The following is a 16,458-nucleotide window of genomic DNA, read 5'->3' as shown; positions in this document are numbered from 1 at the left end:
CGATTAAGGCTCACTGTACTATCCTCTTTAGATATATATTATTCGTTCAGTATACGGTGTCGTGGGACGGGGAAGCAAAGAAGCAATATCCCTGAGCTCGTAGAACAAAATTTTGGCGACTCACGTACGTCTTAGGATCTATACTTAGACCTATATTATATTGACTGCTTATTCCGTAATATATCTTTCACACATCATATGCGCCAAGGTGCTGTTTCACTGTTCTATTGATTTATCCGAGATCGACCAATATCTTGCTTGTCATTATCACGAGATGATAGTTGGTCTAACCAACTGATAAGGCGATTAAATTTGTAAACTTCCTTCAAGTTTAAGGCTTTGTATCGTTCGAACAGCTGTGCTAGCAATAAAGTAGCTCGTGAAAGCACCGTCGTTATGAAGGCGTCGGCGACACTCATTTTTCTGTTGTCCTTTCCCTTTTTATCAACGCCTTTTCGTTTAAGCGGAAACAACAAGGACGGACGTGATGGACGACTACTAGACCTGACCGATTTTGAATCAGGTGAGATGATATCCTAACGACGAAGTTGAGACTCATTTATATCTGTAAGTAGGTCTATAGCTAGTTCCAAGTAATTTGAAATTGCAACTCCAAATGAAGGTACGACATCGCCGTGGATAGATGAGTCGGCTGCTGATGCAAAATGGCTTATAGAGGATTTTACTGCGCCTTTTGACCCTACACAACCTGCCCCTACGCCTTCATCTGGCACTAAATATCTTCGCGTTAATCGTCCGGCTGGAACTTCCGGTCAAGCTGTTTTGCGTTCGGAACCATTCGACGTTCAGCCGGGCGACCAATTTCGCCTATCCTTCTGGATAAGATCAGGTTCCCGTATCAGACGGATTTTGTATTTTAAACTGGAAAATGGCATGTCTAACGTTATGTTATTTCCTTTTTCAGATCCTATTCAAGTTAACAATATTCAAGTACAAATTATGCTGAATATAAATTCTATCATCATTTGTCCATGTGTGACCTTATTCTTGTTCTAACGCAGATCTATTGGTCGAATAACGGCGTTCAAGAGCGGCTGTTAAGTTTAGTAGAATATTCCACACCAACTAATTTCGAATGGCGGACGGCATCGGTCTTGATTCCTGCTACTGGACCTGTCGAAACACGTGTAAGTCTTGGAACTGTTTCACTTACTTGTTTTATTTTAAATGCTGGTTCTTAAAGAATTCTAATGAATAAGAATACCATTGGCAAACAATTTATTTTCGATTTACGAACACTCGTCACATGTTCAGCTCTCGATTTTTGGGTTCTGTAACTCTGGCAATGTGGATGCTGTGGCAATTGATAACCTCGTCGTTGAGTCGTCAAGTAAGTCAACTTGAAATCGCAACACCTTTTTAGATTGGCATTGGGAAATGCATGCTAATACTATCAATTAGGCCAAACGGTGCCTCCATCGTCTACGGTGACCCCTGATCCAGGCACTGGCACTACAGTACACACCACAGTGTCGACGACATCATTCCCAGGTTCTACTCTTTACCTGTTGTGCCAAAAACTATTTTGTGCCATCCAAGGAAAGCAAACCTGCATTTTATTGGCTTCTGGTTTTCTATTATAGGCAGTTGTCCCTCAAACCTGGGTGTAAACTCTGTCAGCTGTGCGACCCTTGGAGGAAAATGTTATTGTTTCTCGCTTTATAAGGTAAGCTTAATGCCTATAGTGAATTACTTGTTAACGTTTTGCAACCAGTTCCACCAATGTGCCTACATCGTTTATACGTTGTTTCTTCTTTGCATATAGGTTGATAGCTGGTATATCGGCGATTCCTATTGTCGCACCAACGGAGCAACTTTAATCAGTTTAGAAACACAGACTGAAATTTCGCTCATTGACAGCTATATTACAAGCACTAGCTCTGGTACTGTATACAACTTTTTCGAAGTAATTTATGCCTAGATCCGTAACGTATACTAATGATCGAACTAAAGAGACGACCCAATTTAATATCAACATCAATTATCTCCCTGTTTATACTGCACAGCACGACGAGCTCATTCATTCGTACCATATGTTTTAACTGGCAATGACTTTCCCAGTCCGATGGAGAACTATATTATAGGCTAATATGGCTTGATTAAAAACTTTGCCATTAAAATCGCCATAGTTTCAGATAATTTGCCATAAATTACACTGGTCAACAACGAGTTACTCTTCTACTAGACCATGTAGCCTACTGTTTTTCACGCTGGGTTCTATTTTTGTATCTTTTTATAAGGTCTGGACCAATATGCTTACTGGACTTCGGGACAGTGGGGAGGCAGCGGCTTCACATGGACTGGATCTAACCAACCTTTTACTACCACGTAAACAAAACAAATTCTATACGGTACCATCAAGTGAACAAATGATTATATTAACTTTCTTTTGGCGTAACTTCTGATTTGAAAAGTAACTGGTATCCTGGACAGGTATTCACTTTACATTATCGTTTTCCTTGCATTGGTTTATCGTTATTTTTAATTTTCGTTTTCTTTTTAGCCTGATGACATGGCCTCGGGATATTGCGTCAGGTAATTTTATTTTTAGCTTCACTGTATGATATTACGTGTAATTTAGTGGGTCGATAACCAGTGTAACTAACGAATACGTCCTTTCAGATTATTTTACGGTGGCGATTATGCTGGACGATGGAGTGATATCATTTGCAGCGGTGAAGGTTATACGCCGTTTTATTTCATTTGCGAATTATGAGCTATGACGAGTAAGCATCTTGTTCCTTCGCCTGAATTACTTAACACAAAAGGTGAGGTCAGAATCGGCTGTTTCAAAAAATAAACGTACTATTTAGCAAAGCAAACACGAAAAGAGAGGAAATTCTTAATAACTGAGTCACGTTAATTGCAACTCATCGAATGTTACGCGTGTATTAATCATTTAACATTTCACCATTGAGATCATAATAATCTAAGGTAAAAACTTAAATGGCGATAGCTTTTATCGAACGCAACTGGTTTTAAGGGTCAACGAATTTACATTGTTCCATTATCCGTTTTTTGTTTTTTTCTTCTTCCTCGAATAAGGTGTCAATCCTTGGTATTTTCAGTTGTTATTTCTTCTTAATTGGGAACTACTCTAACAAGAATCTCACCAGAGGTCGAATTTTCCGAAATGCGATTAAATACTAAGCTACACTTTTGTAGGCTACAGATGTTGAGTGCAGATCTCTACACAGTCCCAGGACAGGAAAACAAATGAGTAGAACCCATAAACGTGTAGAGCATTACTACAGTACCAAGTGAAGACTGAAGAGTTTGAGGTACTAGAGAAATTAGACTCTTTAAAACACCATACTGGACCAAAACGATCTCTCTGTGGCTTGGTGAGTCTACCCAACTTTATTTGATCTTTAAGTTAAAGACTAGTCTAATCATTCCACAATTTTAGCGCGAGGCAGGTCGACACACTTTTGCGGCCCACCAACCAGCTTCGGCTTTCCTCATGACTCAGCAACTTACAATAATTAAACATGCTAGTAGGAATGAAACTGAAATTTAATGAAAGCGAGTTGATGATTCACGATGAAGCTGAATAATAAGAATTCTTTTTAAAAATTGAAAACTGTATTTCACCAACTGGACAGTCTATTACAGTTAAAAACGCTTGGGGATGCAAATTGCATAAAACACGAGTTAAATTGACAAGTAGAGAATGGTCGCATCGCTAAAACGGCGACGATGCCAGCTTGCACGCACGTCATGGGCGGGATAATGTACAACACGCTATATAAAAAAAAAAAAAATTATAATAAAAATAAACGAGCATGACAATTACGATGTATATCTCCTCTGATTTTCGCCACCGGAAAACAGGCAGATAATGAAAGCTGGAAGTTGGTAATTAACAGGAACAGTAATTAATTTAAAGGTCAATTTCAATTGGTACACTTGGTTTTCAAAGAAAAAGATCCTATGTACACGCACACACACAAAATAATAAAAAAAAAAATCAATATTTCAAAACTTTAGAACCCAAGAGATCACTTGCACACACACAAAAGGGCTTACATCTTCAAACGGGCACTTAAATGTAAATGCCTTCTGTGTGTTTTGCGTGTGAAGGTGGTACAAAAGACATATTGGGATTGGGTGGGCTGGACATGCCTTCCGACCAGTCAGATGTCGAATGAGGCGAAGCAGAGCTCCATTGTCCAGGAGATTCTGGCGAAGGGGTCAAATAGGCTTCAGGCGGATGCAGAGCGTGCTGAGAAGGCGAAGGATCCATATGCGAGTGCGGTGGCGTCGGGTAATGTTGTTGGTAGTACTGGGACATTCCCGAATTCGTGTTACGATAGCTCATCATCGTTTCAGGGAATTCGAAACCCGTCCGCTGCTGAGCTGCAGCTCTCATCGCTGCTATGTGAGTGGGGGAAGTGGGCAGAGATGGCCGACTTCCTGTCTTCGATGGCGATGTAATGCCGTTTTGAACAAGGTTCTGCTGAGGTGGTGAACCTGCGTAATTGCTAGCTGGCGGCGAAAGCGCAAACTGGGGCGGCGACAAGGAAGACTGGTAGGCCGTGTTGACGGCCAAGGCATTGTACGACATTGCCTGTTGCTGGAGGCTGGCATTCATGCCTGACGATACCGTCGATGCTGGCAATGAAGTCTGCCTTTGATGGATCGTTGATTGCTGCGCATGCTGTTGCTGTTGTTGCTGCTGCGGAAGATGATTACGATAGTCATAGTGAACGTAGCCGTAGTTGGTAGAAGGATCCATGTTCGACATGTGAATCGCTTGCATCGAAGCAGCCGTTTTCATGCACTCGTCGTAGGGTGGTGGTTGCGGCGGATTGCCCGAGGGCATGTGTGGATGACTGCCACCGTAAGTCATAACGCTGTAAGGGCTAGGAGTGGCGCCCATATCAACTGTGAGACAAACAAGAGAAAGAAGGAAAAAAAAGAAAAGAAAAGTTGAAGACATGTTACGAGTATATCGACATTGAGGTCAAATTACCTGTTGGCGGCGACTCTAGCGAGTGAGAATTGGCTGGAGAAAGAGTCAATGAAACAGTGGAGACACTGTCGACACTTTGGACAGTGTTGGTACTTCCGGCGTTATCGTTCTTCTTCTTGCGGCTGTTGGTGTTTGTCCGTCGTTTGTTGGCAGTGTTCGTATTGGTGGCTGCTGCGGCCGCAACTGGAGCGTCATCCAAGTTGGAAACGCTACTGCCAAGATGGCGTTGGGTTTCACGAGCGGCGGCCACGGTGGACTTTGGACGCTTCTTGGGTTTAGGTGGCCGACCTGTCGTTCCGGTGGGCGCCGGTTCGTTCTGAGCGGCAACGTCATTGTTCCTGTTGACGCTGCTTGCCTGAGAACTGCTCATCGGCATAACATGGTGGTTATTTCTGGGGATGTGCTCGTCCAAGAGGCGAACGATATCGTGGTGAAGCCGTTCTTGAGCCACATCGCGAGGAAGTCTGTCCATATGATCCGGGATATCTCTGTTGGCGTGATGATCAAGCATTGCGCGAACGGCCTCAAAAGAGCCTTCACGAGCTGCCAGGAATAAAGGTGTCTCGTCCTAAATATAAACCACATTAAAATCACATCACCTACTTCTCTCCCTCGCCCCTCCGAATCAAACACAATCAACAACAAACCTTATTGTCTTGCGCGTCTTTGTTGGCCCCGTGGGAAAGTAAAATATTGACGGCATCGATGTTGTTAACAGCGGCAGCCCAGTGAAGCGCCGTCTTGCCTTGGTCGTCGGCCGAGTTGATATCAACGTCAGCGTTAATTAAATCTTCAACCATTCCTTCGATGGCCAAACGAGCCGCCAGAATGAGAGGAGTAGTGCCATCATGCATGCGGGAATTCAAGTTGGTAGCGCGATTGCGAAGCAATATCTGGAAGACTCCTTGAGCATCAGAAGCAACGGCAGCGTGAAGTGGAGTTCGGCCAGTGTTATCCTGCGAATTAGCATCGGCTCCGGCTTCTAATAATCTCTTGGCAGCATCGGCCCTGGCGTATCTTGCAGCCAAGTGAAGAGAAGTCTCGCCCGTCTTGTCCATGGTAGCGTTGGGTTTGGCTCCTTGCATCAACAGATCTTGAATGATTGCAGCTGAGCCGTCTTCTTCGTCGTCTTCGCCAGTGTCGAGACCGTTGCCGCGGTAGGAGGCAATCATCAACGGCGTAAATCCGTAAGGTCCACGGACGTCCACTTCGACGCCAGACATGTCGGCTGATCCGTATTGATTGGGTGGGGTGAAAGCCACACCTGAAGACATTTCAGGGCGGACATCGGCAGCGTCCAAATGCTGTTGGGTCCAAGGACGTGGATCGTTTTCATCATATTCCGTCATGGCTGTCTGGTCACTGGAGTAACCACCTTCGGAGGAGCGGATGCGCTTCATGGGCGGTCGATCCATCGAGTCTTCGTCATCAGACCAGCGCGAACCATCCATGCCCATGTTGCCGTGATCCATGTAACCGGACATATCAGGTGGCATTCCCATTCCCATTCCCAAAGAAGGATCGATATCCAACCGGTTGGTCGACGGTTGTTTGTGTAGATTGCGCATCTCTTGACCATCAGGTCCACGACGGCGTGATGTTCGTCGCTGCACACTGACGCTGTTGCTCAGGAATCCGTCAGGGAACCAGGTGATGCCTCGTTGGCGCTTACGCGACGTCGTGACCAGGACGCCGACCACAAGAGCGACGACCAGGACACACAACGCGCCAACGATGACGTAAGTCAATTTGGCATACGTCGAATCGATTGGAATTTCTTGTGGTCCGGCATCTAACCCCAAGACTCGATGGATGGGAAAATCGGCATCCAACGAATGATCTGACGCTGATGCGGCCAAAAACTGAGCCACTTGACTGGCTCTAGAGAAACATTCTCCTCCAAGAATTTGGCTGCATTTTCGATTGTCGATTTCAATAAAGACGATGACTCCACGGGCTCCATGAGGATATATATGTGACGAACCGAATGAAAAAGCTTTCGACGGCTCGTCGCCGATATTCCAAGGGTAGACCATTTCGTTGCCCTACAGATGACAATTGAACATTAGTGCCTGTTGGATTTCTTTGGCCGAAAAAAAAAAGAAAGAAAGAAAGAAAAAAGAAACTACCTGAGAATCGAGTTTAATACGGACGGTGGTGCGAAGTTGCCGGCCAATGGAACGGACGAAAGCAACGCTCATATTCCTAAACGTGGGAAGATCCATTTCGAGTACCATGGAAACGGAGCCAGCAGCTAAGATGGACGGCTCTTCTTGTTCGCAATCGAGTCCGTCCCAATTGCATTCGGCATTGTTACAACCGTCGTCGCATCGCCCATTGCCATAATGGCTTTGGCAATAGGCGTCGTAAATGGGGTTACATGGTTGCACGTCACCGCGTTTATCGCAGTCGTGACCGTCGAAAAGGCATTCCGGGTTGTTACATTCTTCATCGCATACCTTGTTCTTGAACAATTCCCAGCACGGCACGGAGGCGGTGCAGTTGACCCATGGGCTAACACCCAATGAACAATCGCCTCCGTCGAAATCACAGCCTGGGGTGTTGCAATCTTCGTCGCAGATACCATTGCCTGATTTATCATGACATCCTTGACTAGCACATTGGATTTTATCTCGAAGTCGTTCTTCCGAAATGCCGTTGGGCGTCGTTTCACGACCGATGCCGCCCATGAATCGCGGTTCGTACGATTCACATTGGCGGCCATTCCAACTTGCTGGACAGTTGCACTCAAATTTGCCCATTCGATTCTAATGTTTTGGAACAATAATTATCACTTGATGTACATCTCATTAAATTTAAAGAAATCAACTTACGCGACAAACACCGTTGTTCTTGCAGGGATTCGACTGGCATTCGTCGTACGAGTCCAATTCGCAACGAGTGCCACTTACGCCTAGTGGGCAAGTGCAGAGGAATCCTTGCTGATAAGGACGACACGTTCCTCCATTTTGGCAAGGTGTGGAATCACACTCGGAGTTTGAATCGCAATTCTTGCCAGAGAAACCAGCAGAGCAGACGCAAGTATGACCCAGTTCACCATTGACGCATACGCCTCCATTGTTGCACGGCGATGTTTCGCAAAAATTGATTTTCAGCTCGCAGTGTCGTCCCATGTAGCCCGGCTTGCAATGGCAACTGTAATTATTGACCAGCTGGACGCAGTTGAGGGTTCCTGTAGCCGAGCACGGGTCAGATAGACATTCATTGACGTCACCTTCGCAACGCGGTCCAACGAAACCAGGTGGACATTGGCATTCGAAGGCGCCGATCTTGTCGATACAGGCACCTCCGTGATGGCAAGCTCCTTCGTAGCATTCATTGACGTTGATTTCACAAAGGATGCCGAGCGTGCCGTGCGGACAGGAACACGAAAAGGCGTTGACCAAATCGTGGCAGACGCCCCCATTCTGACATGGATTTGAATAGCAGTCGTTGATGTTATACTCGCAATTGGGACCCTGGAAACCAGCTGGACATATGCACGAGTGTGAGCCAATGAGATCTTTACACGTGGCTCCATTCTGGCAAGGAGCCGAATCGCACTCGTTGATCTCGTGTTGGCAATAACTGCCCGTGTAACCTATTGAAGTAGACGCAGGAAGTGTTAGGGCTATGACGATCTGTTCTACTATTCGTGATTGAAACGTACCTTCAGCACAGACGCAACGATGGCTGTTGCCAATGTCTTCACACTTGCCACCATGGCGGCAGAGTTCCGAAACGGCAGATCCTTTGCGAAGAGCGGCGTCTTTACACGATACCATTTCCACGTCGCAGAGGATTCCCGTCCAACCAGGTGCGCATGTACACTGGTACGTCTGGTTGACTTGTTTGCAAGTGGCTCCGTTGAAACACGGCCCTTGGCCAGGTTGGCCAGGTAGCAGTTGAGATCCAGTATGTGAGATTCCACCCATGGAACACCAGTCCACGAAATTTTCGCATCGCGTTCCAGTGAAGCCGTAAGGACAATGGCACAGATAGGAGCCCAGCCGATCGCTGCAAGTGGCGCCATTAAGGCACGGATTGGAGTCGCATTCATTGATACGGAACTGGCAGTTCGATCCAGTGTATCCGGGTGGACAGAGACACGTGTAGGTATTAATACCGTCCACACAAGTTCCGTTGTTCATGCACGAACTGCTGGTACAGTCTTCGTCGTTGGTCTGACAATTGGTGCTGGAGAAACCCAACGGGCAGGTACACGTATACGAGTTGACGTAGTCGCGACAAGTGGCGCCATTGCGGCAAGGGCTGGAAGCGCATTCGTCCATATCCGACTCGCAGTGTTTTCCACCAAAGCCGTCCACGCAAAGACAAGTGTATTCACCGATACCGTCCAGGCAAGTTCCGCCATTTTTGCAAGGGAACGTGGCGCAATCGTCCGTGTTCGTCAAACAGTCACGCCCTTCGTAGCCTTTGGCGCAGAGACAGACATACGATCCGTTGGTATTTTGACATGTTGCACCGTTACGACACGGTGATGAAATGGCGCATTCATCAATGTCCTCGTCGCACAACCGGCCAGTGTAGCCCAATTCGCAAGTGCAAGCAAAATCTAGGTAGTTTGTGGATGGCGTACATTTGGCTCCGTTGCGGCACTTGTTGGGTGCGCATGGATCCAATTCCGCGTCGCAGTTACGACCAGTGTATGGTAGGTCGCATACGCATTGATAGTCATGGACCAGATCAATGCATGAACCTCCATGGCGACATGGTGTCGAGGCACAATCGTCAACATTGAGCTGAAAAGATGAATGATGAAAATCAATTAAAACTATTGTTGATTGATATTGAATTTAAATTTAAATATATATAAATATATGTACCTCGCAATTACGGCCGCTGTAACCTTTGGTGCATGTACAAGTGTAGTTGTTGAGGGCGTCACGGCAAGTGCCTCCATGCTGGCAAGGATTAGACTGGCATTCGTCAATGTTGAGTTCACACCTTCTACCTCCGTAGCCTTTAGGACAATTGCAAATAAATTGGCTAACACCATCTTCGCAACTGCCACCGTTCATGCACGGATTGGATTCGCATTCGTTGACGTCGCTCAAGCAGCGGGCGTCAAAATAACCACGGGGACAATCGCATTTGAATCCGTTGACCAAGTCCGTGCATTTGCCTATGAACGCAATGAAACATTATTTCTAAGAAACACGGATAAAAAGAACCAAAAAATAAAAAATAAAAAAACAACAACTGATATTTACCTCCGTTAGAACATGGATTGCTGGCACACTCGTTGATGTTTGTTTCGCAATGTTGGCCGGTGAATCCTGGAACGCAATCGCAAGTATAGCGATTGATCCCGTCGATACAAGTGGCGCCATTACGGCATGGATTGCTAAAACATTCATTGACGTTATATTCGCAATTGCGACCCGATGTTCCAGGCTGGCAACGGCATTGATAACCGCCAATGAGATCTTCACAATGTCCACCAAACTGGCACGGATTAGATTCGCATTCATTGATCTGCGTCTGACACAAGAGTCCGTTGTAGCCTGGATGGCATTGGCAAGTGAAAGAGTTGACACCGTCAACACAATCGCCATGATGACAAGGCGAACTCTGACAATCGTTGATGTTTACTTCGCAGTTGAGTCCAGTGAATCCTTGCGGGCAATCGCACGTATAACCAGCGACAGAGTCTCTGCAGACGCCGCCATTTTGGCACGGGGCGCTGACACAATCGTCAATGTTGATGTGACATTTCTTTCCGGAGAAACCAGGCGGACAGTAACATTTGTATCCATTGATCATGTCAGTGCAGGTGCCGCCATTGATGCAAGGATTGGAAGCGCATTCGTCGATGTCAACTTCGCAATGGACTCCAGTGTAGCCTAAGAGCAACAAGAATGTGTCAATGACGTATGGAGAAAGGACTAGTCAGAAAGTAAGGCCAGCTGTTGGATCTCTATCGACATATCCACTTGTGATGGATTGCGTCGAGTGAAATTGGACCGAGACGGGGTTGCTTTATCTCAAATTACAACGGCCACTTTAGGGGCAACACAACTTGAGAATTTGAGACAAACACATGGGTTTTTTTGTTTTTTTTTTCCTTTTTCTTTTTGGTTTAAAATCCCATATGGTTTCCCACGCTTTTAAGCTAACCTTCACTTTCCCAACGGAAAAGAAATAAGAAAAAGTCCCACAACCTCTGTGACCCTTTATTGCCACACCCGGAAGAGATCAAGAACGAACGAGACACATACCTGGCATGCAGACACAGCGGAAAGCGCCACGTTCATCGAGGCAAGTGCCATCATTTTGGCAAGGGTTGGAATCGCATTCGTTGATGTTAATTTCGCATCGAGGACCAGTGAAGCCACGAGTGCAATTACATCGAAATGAGCCAGGAGTGTTGACGCAGAGTCCGTCGTGTTCGCATGGTGAACCGGCTTCGCATTCGTCAATATCTTCGGTACAGTCAACACCTTTGTAGCCGTTGGGACATGAGCACATGTAAGTGCCATCGATAGGACTCGTATCACAAATGGCTCCGGCGTGACAAGGATTTGAAGCGCAAGCGTCATCCAAATGGCACAGCAATCCGGTTTTACCTTTTAGTGATCAACACAAAAATAAGAATTAATAATTTTTTAAAAGAAATATTTTGAAATAAACGAGAAAAAACCGGTCGTTCATTTTATTTTTTCTCTCTCTCTTTTTCCTCGTAGTGTACCTGGAGCGCATTGGCAGAAGAAACTGCCGACTCGATCGTGACAGGTGGCGCCATTGAAACAAGCGGCACCAGCGCAATCATCGATATTTTCCGAGCAGTCAGATCCGGTCCAGCCGTTGACGCAAATGCAAGAGAATCCGCCGTGAGTGTTGGTACAAGTGGCACCATTTTTGCATACGCTCGGTCTCAGAGCACATTCATCAACGTCCTGATTGCAATAAGGGCCGGTAAAAGATGGCGGACATTGGCACGTGTACGAATTGACTCCATCGACACAAGTAGCTCCATTTTGGCACAAATGGCCCGGACAATTGTCGACATTTTCTTGGCAATTGATACCAGTGAAACCTAGAATTTTTTTTCGGAATAATGAAAATGGAATGAAAAAGAAATCATTAAAAGTTGGCAACGCTGTGGCAGACAGGAAAGCATTCTTTGTTGGTCATCGCCCAGGTGTTCCTTTTTAGAGAAAGGTGGAGGGGTCGGAACATAAAAAGAGCCTGAAGAGATTTGGGAGAGGGGCTTGGATATTTATATGCAAGTCTCTATGGATGGACGAGGTTTTGCCCAAGGCTATAACAAGTTCTGCTTTCTTGTGTTGTGTGGGAATGTTCCCACACCGATGGAAACCAAGCACATCCGAAATCTGATGACTTTGGACTTCAACTTTTTCAAACAGCCCCAGACAATGACTTTATGGCTAGTCTAACCAAAATTCATTTTTGTTGTTGTTGTGTTGCTTTTTTAAGTTGGAAAAAAGAAACCAAACAATTCGTTTCACTCGCCATAAATGATAGGAAACGAAATTCTCCAATCACAAATTTTATACGAGTCTTACCAGGCGGACAGCGGCATTCGTAGTTGAGAGAATCGATGGCTTTGCAAACACCACCATTTTGGCACGGAGATGGACTGCAAGGCACGTACTGATTTTCGCAATTCTGACCCGTAAAACCCGTGTGGCAGTTACATCTGGAAAGGAAAGGAAAAAATCAAATCAAATCAAATAAAAAAATATAAACGAATGATTAGCACGCGGCATGAAATATACAAGAGGCGACACACACGTGACTAGAAAGCACAAAGAAGGACAAATCTGGTGTCTACTGACCAACAAGTATTTCTTTTTCTTTAATAGACTTGTTTTCGACTCCATTCGGCCGTGCTTTTTCTCACGCTAACTCGACAAAGAAAGCCTTGGATACATTTCGATTTTTCTATTCGATGAAATAATCATATATTTTTTAAATGGTAAAACTAATAAAAACATCGTCAGGTAAATCATACTGATGTAACAATTTTTCGTATTTCTTCGCGACTTTCTTTTTTTTTTTTGTTGTTGTAGTCTGGCGTGAAAAAAACTTTGTCGAGTCAGCTCGGTAATCATTTGACAATCATGACGTTGAGATAAGACAGTCAAGAAAGATCAACAGATGGTTGACGACAAAAGTAAATAAGAAGAAGTAGGGGGGGAAAACAAAATAAAGGGAAATACTGACTTGTATGATCCGTGAGTGTTGACACAACGGCCGTGGACGCAAGGGTTTCGTTTACACTCGTCAATGTCCACAGCGCAGGTTTCATTGGTGAATCCCGGGGCGCAAGTGCAACGATGGCCATTGGCCAACGACGTGCATTGGGCTCCGTTTTTGCACGGATGTCGGGCGCAATAATCGACGGCTTCGCATTTGGCTCCGCGGAATCGGGGCGGGCAGGCGCACGTGTAATTGTCCAACGTGCGGAGGATGCAAGTTCCGCCATGTTGGCACGGCCCAGTATCACAAGCGTTAGGCACGGGAATTTCGCACAGAGAAGCCGAATAACCCAATGGGCACGAACAAGAGAAGCTGGGCACGGCGTTGCTAGACATTTTAACGGCACAAGTGCCGCCATTTTGGCATCGGGGTCCGGGTCCTGTATGGCAAGGGTTGGCAAATTGGCAGTACTCGCCTACGTATTGAGGTGGGCAGCTGCTTTTTTATTTTCATTTGCAACGATTTTGAAAGAAAGAAAAGAGAGAGAAAAAAAAAAAAACAGATTAGAAATCATTCAGTCAGTCATGTGTAAACTTTCTAATCCCCAAATTCGAGTACACAAGTTAATAAATATCGATTGGCTTGGTCACGTGACCTAACCCCCTTCACCGCAATTCAAGTGAGGGGTGGGTTGCAACAGATCGGCAACAACTGTTGCCCCGTTTTTCTTTTGTATCCATTCAACTGGATCAAAAGAGGGGGAAAGAAATTGAATCAAAACGATCAATCTACCGATCGATGGCAGATAAACTCGTGGGAAATAAATAAAAAAACCACTTAGTTTTAGTAACGTTGCTAGGCCTTTAAAGATAGTGGATATTTCGTAACAAAAATCAGTGATCTCTCTAGTTGGTCACGCCACGACTGGCGTCGTGCTGTTTTAGAGATAGGAGACAATGAAATCAATTGTTGATTGGATCAAAAAAAGTTGGTCGATTTTATTGCGGGGTGTGTGTGTTTTGTTCTTTTTTTTTAAACTCGTTATCAGCCAGTTTATTCCCCAAATCACGGTGATTATCAGTTGGCCTGGTCATTGACAAGTACATCTGGCTTTTCCAGTAATACCACACACGGCAATCGCAACCGTGGGAATGTTCCGGCCGTCGGTTGGAGGAAAAACAATTTTTGAGAGAGAAAAAGTAAGTTTTTTTTGCGGTCAGAAAAAATGCAACCCGACCCAACACGGAGGTATCTACCACACAAACCGCCCATTCTGATATCAACCTTGAAACATAATTTTTGTCTTTTTTTTTTAATTGTTATGAACTTGATGAATCCCAGAGTGTTGGAACAAACATGGCGCCAAACCCCCGCGGGGCAGGTGGTTCCAAATATGAATTTTTACGGTCTTTCTTCTTTCCCTTTTTGTTTATTGCTTCATTTTTTTTTTTTTGCTGCTCAAAAAGGGGAGAGAAAAAGAAACGAGTACAGATGTTTCAAGTCAGTGGCGCCAGAGTTGGTGTGGCGGAGAAGAGGTCAACGTCGAGGTCAGCCATAGGGAGAGAGGAATGCCATTGCCAGAGGGCATTTGAGGGAAGATGTTGGACACACAATCGGTGCCGGAGAAGAGATAAAAAAAAAGCCTCGAAGGTTGTCTTGGAAAATAAAATAAAAAACCCGCATCATCTTTTGTTCCACACCAATAGCCGCACTGTGATCTTTGAGGGGCGCAAGGCATAGGCAGATGGTTGTTTTCCTCTTCTTTTTCTCTTCATGTGTTGTGGCCTGTTTTTCTTTTCCTTGTCCAAAAAATGGATCGAAAAAATCCCTCTACATGTCGTCAAATCATTTCCAAAAAGGAAAAATCAGCGTCCCCTTCTTTAACCCTCCCAACAGACAAAGAAAAAGAGCTGGAGGCAGTACGTGAGCAACTCGGGCCCAAACCGGATGGAAGGCACAAAAAAAAGTGGACAAGGTGGTGGTGGGGTGGCTGACGGTAGGTGGTTTCAATAGTCCAAACTATGCACAGTCGACCAGCTAAGTTTCCCACGCTTCTGAGAGCTTAGCTCCGTCATTGGGGAGAGGGAGGGCATAGCTATCCCCCTCCTCCCCCCCCTGCGTCCCACCATCGCCGCCACTCTCTTATATATTTAGTCCATACTTTCAACAACAATGGACGTTACCTGCAGTAAGACTCGCCGCGCGGGTTTGAAACGCACGACGCTCCATTCTTGCAAGGGTTAGGCGAACACGAGACAAATCCTGAATAAATAAAAATAAGAGATAACAGTTAATTATTATTGATTCGAGTCAGTTGGGAAGAGAAAGAAGAAAAAATGAGCAAACGGAAACGAATCCACTATCATGCACTTCCGCCCTGATAAAAGAAGAGGATACGATTCAATGGACATGCTCTTTTGTATGAATTTACATCAGTAACTCGACAGTATCGAATGACATCTCCCTAACGCTATTTGACACCACCAGCTTTATTTTTCTTAAGAGGAAAAAATGTCTTGAAATTTCAAATGATTACAACTACAATGTCTTGGCCCAGCAGGATATGGGTATCCTGAAATTACAAAAAAAATTTTATTTATTTTTTTATGGAAAACGTCCTTTACTGAGATCTCGGCAACGTCGATCAACAGGTCGGAGGAAGGGGGGAGCGCGCTACGGACAATGAGAGCGTCGGTTGGAGGGGGGATTTAAATGCGTGGGAAATGTACAGCCCTACGGGGCCGGCGCCCGTCTCTTTTCTTTTTTTGAAAAGAAGAGCAGATGCAACAAAACGCTAACCGTCATCGGCCATCTTTGTCAAAGATTTTTCTCTTTAATTCAAAAACTGTTGACGTCATGAACTAAAAGAAATTTGTCTTAAAAAAAATTACCTTGAACTGAAGCTGAGAAAAAGAGTAAAATGCCCAGCAGCATCAGTAATCCACTGTTGTTGGTCCCCATTTTTAATGGCAGCAACAAAAACAGGGACACAAACACACACACACTTTAACACCGTAGCGTTCTTTGCTTTCTTCTCTGTGTGTAGAATATCAAAATCCAAATAGCTCACAAAACTTTCCACCACATGGTGACAAACTGTTTTGTATGGGCACTTTTTCTGTTCAGATTCACGCGCACACACACACGGGAAAAGGGTTTGATTAAAAGCGACGCTGCAAACACACAAAAATCAAGAATTCAAACAGCAGCCAAACGAAACATCCTTCTCGTTCAATGGACGCTACTCGACTGGCTGCACAGTGTCGCTCTATCGG

The 16,458-nt window shown here is 45.1% G+C and overlaps 2 protein-coding genes across 3 annotated transcripts; one reads left to right on the top strand and one right to left on the bottom strand.

Annotated features, from left to right (window-relative positions):
• Positions 1 to 330: 330 nt before the first annotated feature.
• On the top strand, positions 331 to 2,843 carry LOC116927654. Its single transcript, XM_032934701.2, has 12 exons — positions 331 to 523; positions 623 to 850; positions 926 to 951; positions 1,023 to 1,148; positions 1,276 to 1,351; positions 1,423 to 1,512; positions 1,605 to 1,687; positions 1,787 to 1,904; positions 2,262 to 2,349; positions 2,436 to 2,454; positions 2,525 to 2,556; positions 2,644 to 2,843. Exons 1-12 carry the CDS (start codon positions 397 to 399, stop codon positions 2,735 to 2,737), a joined length of 1,107 nt encoding a protein of 368 aa, XP_032790592.2. The 5' UTR covers positions 331 to 396; the 3' UTR covers positions 2,738 to 2,843.
• Positions 2,844 to 3,587: 744 nt separating this feature from the next.
• LOC116927631 (neurogenic locus Notch protein) lies at positions 3,588 to 16,443 on the bottom strand. Of its 2 annotated transcripts, none has more exons than XM_032934659.2 (14): positions 16,075 to 16,443; positions 15,367 to 15,445; positions 13,208 to 13,681; positions 12,547 to 12,680; positions 11,709 to 12,056; positions 11,239 to 11,586; positions 10,231 to 10,863; positions 9,844 to 10,142; positions 8,667 to 9,759; positions 7,831 to 8,597; positions 7,126 to 7,764; positions 5,644 to 7,041; positions 4,997 to 5,564; positions 3,588 to 4,908 (listed from the first exon to the last, which is right to left on the bottom strand). In XM_032934659.2, exons 1-14 carry the CDS (start codon positions 16,142 to 16,144, stop codon positions 4,067 to 4,069), a joined length of 7,692 nt encoding a protein of 2,563 aa, XP_032790550.2. In that variant the 5' UTR covers positions 16,145 to 16,443; the 3' UTR covers positions 3,588 to 4,066. The 2 variants fall into 2 exon arrangements, with proteins under 2 accessions (XP_032790550.2, XP_032790551.2); XM_032934660.2 differs by having other exon boundaries at positions 13,208 to 13,678.
• Between the last annotated feature and the right edge of the window lie 15 nt (positions 16,444 to 16,458).

Source organism: Daphnia magna, linkage group LG9 (genome assembly GCF_020631705.1).
Source record: "Daphnia magna isolate NIES linkage group LG9, ASM2063170v1.1, whole genome shotgun sequence".
Classification (NCBI taxonomy): Eukaryota; Metazoa; Arthropoda; class Branchiopoda; order Diplostraca; family Daphniidae; genus Daphnia; species Daphnia magna.
This window is presented reverse-complemented; position numbering and strand designations above follow the sequence as displayed.